Source organism: Triticum aestivum, chromosome 2A (assembly GCF_018294505.1).
Source record: "Triticum aestivum cultivar Chinese Spring chromosome 2A, IWGSC CS RefSeq v2.1, whole genome shotgun sequence".
Classification (NCBI taxonomy): Eukaryota; Viridiplantae; Streptophyta; class Magnoliopsida; order Poales; family Poaceae; genus Triticum; species Triticum aestivum.
Genome location: NC_057797.1, coordinates 773,423,882 through 773,431,675, shown reverse-complemented (window position 1 = coordinate 773,431,675; position 7,794 = coordinate 773,423,882). Strand labels below are relative to the sequence as shown.

Sequence of the window (7,794 nt, the reverse complement as noted above, 5' to 3'; positions counted from 1 at the left end):
AAAAAATAAAAACAACACAACCGGAAATTAAAAAAGACACTTTGCGCGCCAATATTGTCACGCCTGCTGGTGGACCCCAGCCGAACTCCTTCAAACTCAGCATGCTCAACAAGCTCTTTCAAACATAGCCACGCCTCCTTTGATCTTCTCCTTGTGCGGCAGAAACAGGAACACTGAGTCACCTGCACGTTGGTACGCTCCTTCCGCGGCATTTGCAGAGAGCACTCCTCGAACTCGCGTCGGCCCAGCAAATTTGGTTTATTTGGCATCACGGTGCTGCCTCGATGTTCACCTTACTGTTGTCTTCGGTGTACAAATGTTTACACTATGTATTTGATCATTTCAGTATATATGAAAAAAAAGATTATACATGGATTAAAATCGACGTGAAGCAACGCACGGGCAGTGTTTGCTAGTATAAGCAAATTTGAACTTTAGCTTGGTTCCGACATCCAACCAACCAATACAGAGGCTCATCATGCATGCTAAACTGCTAGTACGGAAGGATTCCCAAGGACCTTCCATAGTTGACGACGTCGTCGTATATTTCGTCCAACGCCTTGTACCTGAACTCAAACCCTTCCCCGATGAGTTTCGCCGACGAAATGCAGACTCTCAACTTCTCGGGGCGACCACCAAACCTGATAACAAACATACACGCTATATATTCACAAATCACGATCGAGAGCATCGGAACTTGCCGTGTTTCCATACATGTTGGCACACACCTGTCGGTATTGACGTTATACTGTTGGTACTTGGCGGCCAGGAAGGTGGCTAGCTCCGCGAGGGTGGTGTCGAGGCTGCTGCAGATATATCTTCCTGACGCAGCCTCCTCCTCGGCTAAGAAGATCTTTGCGCGGCAGAGGTCGTGGACATGGACCATCGGGATCGAGCCAGACGCCCTGTCGACGAGTTCCAGGCTGCGAATCTTCTCGTCGTCACCTGAGATAATCATTCACCACACACGTCGTTCGATGAATTAGTAGTCTCTAATGGTCCCTTTTAATTATCGTTGCATCTTGACTTGGTATCAGGCTCACCAGTCAGCAAAGAAAGGATAACGGGGACGCTGGTGTGGACAATCGTCGCCGGCGCCTCGCCAACCGTGAAGGCGGGGCACACCGTAACAAGGCTGATGCCGCTGTCCTGCGCGAAAGTCCGCGCCGCCTTTTCCATAAGCACCTTTGAGACATTGTAGGCCTGTGATACGGCACGCAAGCACGTCATCACATTCACATTATTTGACAGATTTCTACCCGCCCTAATTAAAATTAAAAAGGAACAGAAGTACTAAAAAAATGTGCATGCCTACCCAGCCGCCGGCCTTGGTAACTCTGAGGTACTCAACGTCGCTCCAGGACTCCTCGTCCAGGACATGGCTGTCTCCTAGTGGCAGAGGCCGGCCGGCGACAGCCGCCACTGACGATGTCAGGATCACGCGCTTCACCGTCCCCGCCCTCATGCACGACCTCATTGCGTTAAGGGTTCCGCTGACGGCCAGCTCGATCACTTCTTTCTGCCTAGAGATATAACCAACTAAAAACAGTGCCTTTTCCATTATCAAATCTGACCCTAGTACAGAGTGTTTGGTCAGGCTCTACCTCAGGGTTCTCCGCGTTGAGGTTCATCGGAGCCGCGACGAGGAAGGCATAGTCGCAGCCAGCCACGGCCTCATCGAAGCTACCCTCGTCCTCCAGGTCGGTGCGGAAGACCTCTAAGGGACCGAGCGCTTGCAAGTCCTTGAGATGGGGGTGATTCTCCATGTCATCTGAGATCCAAAAAACAAATAACAGTGCCTGTCAGCTCAGGGTTCATCACATCACAAATTCACAATAGAGAGCGATCGAGGATCTAACCGGACTTTCTGATTGTCGTCTTGACGGTGTATCCCTTTTGCAGCAGCATCTTCACGAGGGCCGAGGCGATGTATCCGTCACCTCCGGTGACACACGCCGTCTTCCTCCTCATCGCATCACCTGCCACAGACGTCATCAGGCCGGCTGGAGGTGGAGAGTCGAGCACCGGAGTTCCTGTTCCTCTGCTGGTGGAGTAGTGCTTGTGGGCGCTCGTGGCTTTCACCTCTCAGGTAACGTGTGTCGTAGCTGGTAATCCATGAGCGGGGTTCGTTAGAGGGATGGTTTGGATCCCAGGAAAAAAAGAGAGGAATGGTTTGGATGCTTTCAAGAAACCACAAGCTAGTTGCATTTATTTCTCCACAGATTGCCACCATATACAAAGGTTAGATGCTTTCCAACTTACCCCGCAGAAAAAAGAGATGCTTTCCAACTTGTAGTTGTCTTTCAGATTGATTAGACCGAGCCAACTGCTCCATTGTGCTCCAGTGATATTGAAGTCTTCCATTTTTTTTTGCGGGAATATATTGAAGTCTTCCATTGACCTGCTAGTATCCAAAAGAGACGACTGCAGGTTAGTACTATTAAGTTGGCCATGTAGAAGTGCACTGGCAGGTTAGTTTAGAGTGAATTGCAAAAAACCACCACATTGACGCATAGGTTTGCAGAAAACACCCCTTTACGAATTTGGGCCAGAAACCATTGATTTTCAGCCTAATGTTTTGCAAAAAAATGCTGATCGGTCTATTTGCACATTTTAACCGCAATTATGACATGTGGGGCCCACATTGGTGCATAACGTTCACTATAGACAATGTTAGACTGGTTTTTTTTTTCAAAAGGAACCCTCCCTCCAAAAAAAGGGAATCTTCCTTCCATGCTCGATCCAGTCGAGATCAGGCCCCGCCGCCGTTCCCACAGGTCACCGCCGCCGCGACCTGGGCCAAGTTGTTCGCCGCCTCCTTGCTACAGAGCGGCGGCTCTAGCCTCGCGCCCGCCACGGCCACAACCTAGTCTAGGTCGAGGTCGGCGGCCACGGCCGAGGCGCACGGGTCGGCTGGCGCCCTGCTCCTGGAAGCATGTGGTGGTGGGCTAGCGGCGGCTTTGACCTCCGAATCACCACACAGAACGGTCGTTGCCTCCTCCTTCAGGCATGGCGGCAGTGCAACAGCCGGCGCACGGAGTGGCTGCAACCTCCCGGCAATGAAGGCGGCATCGGAGCAAGCAGTGGCGGCGGGGCGCAACACAGGCGCACGCAGCAGCGGCCGCGCCCAGCATGTTCGCGAGCAGTAGCGTGCATCACCGGAGCAAGAAGACTAGTGGAGGCTGACATCACCGAAGCAAGAAGACTAGTGGCGGCGCGCATCACCGGAGCAAGCAGCGGCACGCCGGTGAGCAAAACGGGCGCAAGCAGCAACGGCGGCGAGCAAGCAGCAGCAGCAATGCACAGCAAGGGCGCAGCCAGGCAGGAACCCTCACCGGTAAGCTCCGCCATAGCCGGGGCACCGGTGTGGGTGATAGTGCACGAGCGCGGGATGGCCGCCGGCGGAGTACGGTTGAGTTGGGTATGGCAAGGGCCTAATTGCATATTTGTTTTCAAATTGAAGGTTGCCTCTGCAAATATACTCGGTACTAATTGTCATGCCACATCATCAAATGTGGGCCCCACATGTCATAATCACAGTTAAGATGTCGAAGTAGACCGATCAGTGTTTTTTGCAAAAGATTAGACCGAAAATCAGTGGTTTCTGGCACAAATTCGTAAAAGAGTGTTTTCTACAAACCTATGCACTAATCCAAGAAAGTAGTTGTAATCTTGTTCTCGGTTTTCACAGAGCGACTAAACTAGCTATGTGTGTGCATGTCGATAGTCTAGTCTTCTCTTTATGTTGTACTAGGAAACATGCCCCGTGCGTTGCAATGGGATAAGAAATTCCCTACCGAGGCGCACAAAGTAAGTTTTCATTGGCATGGCACGAACACCTGGTTAGATGATGATGGGCTTGATCTAGGTCGCACAGCTATTGTTGTAGCATCAGATTGCCAAGGAGTGGTTAATGATATTCAGAGAGGTACGAGCGGTATGTATGCTAGCATTGTCAAGGAAACCAGACCGCAAGTCAGTTTACTAGATGTTCCTTCATCTTCATTGGAAGAGAGTCTAATCTGTATCCCCACAAACTTGTTTTTTGATTAATAAAATGAAGTGTGTTTAGACTAAAGAAAAAAACGAATGCACGATTGGGGTTTCAATTTTGTCATACTGGAGACGAGTTCCATATTACAAGTTCCAGTTTCAGTTCATCGAATTAGAATTGTACGTTTCACCTATCAACTTGAGTTTACAGGAGAAAAGGCAGTAGCAACCCCAATCTCAGGGTAAGAAATCAAGGCCGGTTCTTGTTGTCTCGGCGTTCCAATTTAATCTGTGCTACTTTTTTTTGAGGCAAGCCAAAAGCTAATGGCTTTAGACAGGGTTACATTCAGATAGAGACAGATCAACTAATTGACTTGGGACACTGGCGATGACTCTGCATCCGCCATTCTTCCTTGCCCAAGCAGCCAGCATATGTGCTAGCTGATTGCCCTCTCGTTTGGTCGCCGACCAGGAGACGGATTCAAAGAGGCCCATCTGATCTCTGATGTCTTGGACAATATGGTGAAGTTGTGATTTGTCCACTCCTTCCGCTTTCAGTCGATTCACTATGGTTAGGCAGTCAAATTCAATGATTAGTTTGCCTTGGTACAAGCTTGACAGCTCGCTCATCCCCAATTTAATTGCCTCCGCTTCTGCTTCTTCAGGGCCTGCACTTGCCTTGATCTTCCTGCAAACTGACAAGACCACATCTCCCCTGTGATCTCTGACTACCGTTCCAAGACAGGTATCCTCTGATTTGCCGATGAACGACGCATCTGTATTTAGTTTCCAAATTCCGACAGGAGGGGGGTTCCATTTGCAGATCGTCTTTGGAGTATGGGTGGGAGTGTTCAATTTTCCAGGGAACAGACTACCTTTCCCTCGGTCATCTGTCAGTCCGCACATTGACTGGTGGATCTCTTCCTTGTACCTCTCCAAGAAGTCAACCGATTGTGATATGCAGAATGGCGCCGGCTATATCGCACCTACTCTTTGCAGACGACACACTCTTATTTTTTCAAGCAACAGAGGAGCAGGCTATGATGGTGAGGGACATTTTGGACCGGTACTCTTCGGCAACAGGGCAGTTGATAAACCCTTCGAAGTGCAGCATGTTGTTTGCGGATGTATGCCCACATGGAAAACGGCAAAGGATCAAACGCATACTTGATGTGCTGAGTGAACATTTTGAGGACCGTTATTTGGGCCTGCCGGTACCTGAAGGCCGAATGAATAGGGGAAAATTTCAATCCCTTCAGGCAAGCTTGAGCAGGAGTTTTTTTGATTTGGGTGAGAAGCAGGCTTCAAGTGGGGCAAAGGAGACACTAATTGCACAGGCAATACCGACATACATGATGAGTGTTTTCAGACTGCCGGCTTTGACTTGTGATGAACTAACTCAAATGATAAGGAGCTATTTGTGGGGATCAGAGAAAGGAAACGTAGGACGCACTGGATTGCATGGGAAAAATTATTACGCCCAAAGAATCAAGGCGGCCTAGGGTTCCGCGACATGAGACTTTTTACCAAGCTCTATTAGCTCGTCAAGCATGGCGACTAATTGATAGACCGGAGAGTCTATGTGCAAGGCTATTGAAAGCAAGGTACTACCGATATGGCAACCTCATTGACACTGTATTCACGGGAAATGCGTCTCCAGTCTGGAGAGGCATTGAACACGGATTGGAGCTGTTAAAAAAAGGAATAATATGGAGGGTGGGCAATGGTAAGAAAGTCAGGGTATGGAGGGATCCTTGGATACACCGTGGGGGCACTCGAAAGCTATTGGGAGAGCGGGGAACCTGCAGGTACAATCGTGTTGACGATTTCCTCTTACCAGATGGGTCGTGGAATGAGGCTCGCCTTAATGAATTTATGATACGAGCAGATGTGCAGGAGATTTTGAAAATTAAGGTATCTCGTAGAATGTGTGAGGATGTTCTCGCGTGGCATATGGAGAAGGACGGGCGGTTCTCGGTTAGAAGTGCATACCACCTTGCGGTCACAGAGGTTATACAGAATCAAGGGGGTGTCTCGTCTAGTACGAGACCAGAGGGAGACCGACCAGTATGGAGGATGTTTTGGAAAATCCAGGTACCACAGAACGTGAAGATTTGTGCATGGAAATTATTGAAGGATGGGTTACCCACATGACAAGTGATGAAGTCTAAACATTTGGGAGTGCCGGATGAATGTCCCAGGTGTTGTCGAGGAATAGAAGACAACTTTCATGTTGTTGTGGCGTGCCCTATCTCCAGCGCTGTTTGGGATGCTATGGGGGAAGTCTGGAACATCCCAGCAAAGGAGGTGATTATAAACACAGGCCATGAATGGCTCTTTGATCTGCTAGTTACCCTTGAGGAGGAGGTCCGGGCAAAAATCTTGATGATCATATGGAGGAACTAGCAGTTGCGCAATGATGCCCCACATGACAAGAATGTAGCGCCGGTTGAGGCCACAAGAGGTTTCTTGCAGAGCTATATGGCATCTCTGAATCAAATAAGATTTGACAAGGGTTATGAGATGCTAAAATGGAAGGGTGTAGTTGGACCTGATGGTTTGGTGGCTCGGCCGCAACGAGCGGCAAGAGAGCAGGAGTCAAGCCCATGGGCACCTCCACCAGAGGGGCGGCTGCTGTGTCGCTGGATGGCTCATTTGATGCAAATACTCACATGGCTGGTGCTGCAATGGTAGCCAGGAATAGTAGGGGTGAACACATATTTTCGGCATGCTGGTTTATACAGCACTGCTCAAGTGCTCTGGAAGCTGAATGTGTGGCAGCTCGGGAGGGCATCAGTGCGGCACTGCAGCATACAACCTTGCCACTGATTGCTCAAACCGACTGTGCTTCTTTGGTAAAAGCTGTGGAAAGTCCAGAGACAGACAAATCAATTGTAGGTCACCTTGTAATGGAGATTAAGGAGATGATGAGAGAAAGGGAGCTTGTGATACGTCTTGTTGGTCGTTTGCAGAATAGAACTGCAGATCGCCTTGCCTATATGTCGAGAGGGGACCACAGCACCGATTTGTGGCTGCAGGTGCCTCCAGCTGCTCTTGTGAGCTATCTGGCAAGCGATTGTACAACTATTCCATAATTAATAAAGCGCCTTTTTCAGACGCTAAAAAAACGAAGTCAACCGATACAGAAACTCTTGCTTTTCCTTCTCCATGTACGCAGTCATGGCGTAGGAACCAAGCTCTCGAGAACAGTGACATCAGCTTCTCCCTTGTGTCTTCATCGCACGTCGCTAAGAGGCATTGGAGCCAGTCCCTCCCTGTGTACCTGAATTCTTTCTCTGTGGGTAAAGCCCAAACTTTCCTCATCTCACTCCGGAGAGCTTTAGCTTTGGTGCACGCCACCACTGCGTGGAACTCATCTTCATCCTCCTGACCCCAGATGGTACATGTTGCAATCTTCCCCAAGGTGTGCCTGACTTTATTTTTGATGGTGGCCAGAGAATTTGTTGCGATTCTCCAAGCATTTATCTTTATTTTCTGGGGAATTTTGGACTTCCAAATCAGGTCCCAACTGCTCCTATTATTTGCTGAGCCTGAAGAGCTAGATGCCTGAGGCTTATCCCTCACTTTGATTTCCTCGGCCAGTTTATACGCACTCCTTACAGAGAAAATACCTGTATTTTCATGATGCCAAGCAATGCTATCCGTAGACCTCCTGGTGGGCAGTTTTATCCTACAGATTGCCTCTGCATCGTATACAGGGAAGATTTGGTGAATGAGTTCTGAATTCCATTCATTGGTGTCCGGTTTGATGAGCTGGTTCACCCAACGTAGGCGTGAATT

At 49.2% G+C, this 7,794-nt stretch overlaps 1 protein-coding gene across 1 annotated transcript; it reads right to left on the bottom strand.

The window, feature by feature from the left end:
* Positions 1 to 349: 349 nt before the first annotated feature.
* LOC123186651 (anthocyanidin reductase ((2S)-flavan-3-ol-forming)-like) lies at positions 350 to 2,308 on the bottom strand. Its single transcript, XM_044598372.1, has 6 exons — positions 1,860 to 2,308; positions 1,605 to 1,771; positions 1,316 to 1,519; positions 1,044 to 1,203; positions 729 to 945; positions 350 to 641 (listed from the first exon to the last, which is right to left on the bottom strand). Exons 1-6 carry the CDS (start codon positions 1,993 to 1,995, stop codon positions 494 to 496), a joined length of 1,032 nt encoding a protein of 343 aa, XP_044454307.1. The 5' UTR covers positions 1,996 to 2,308; the 3' UTR covers positions 350 to 493.
* Positions 2,309 to 7,794: the final 5,486 nt, after the last annotated feature.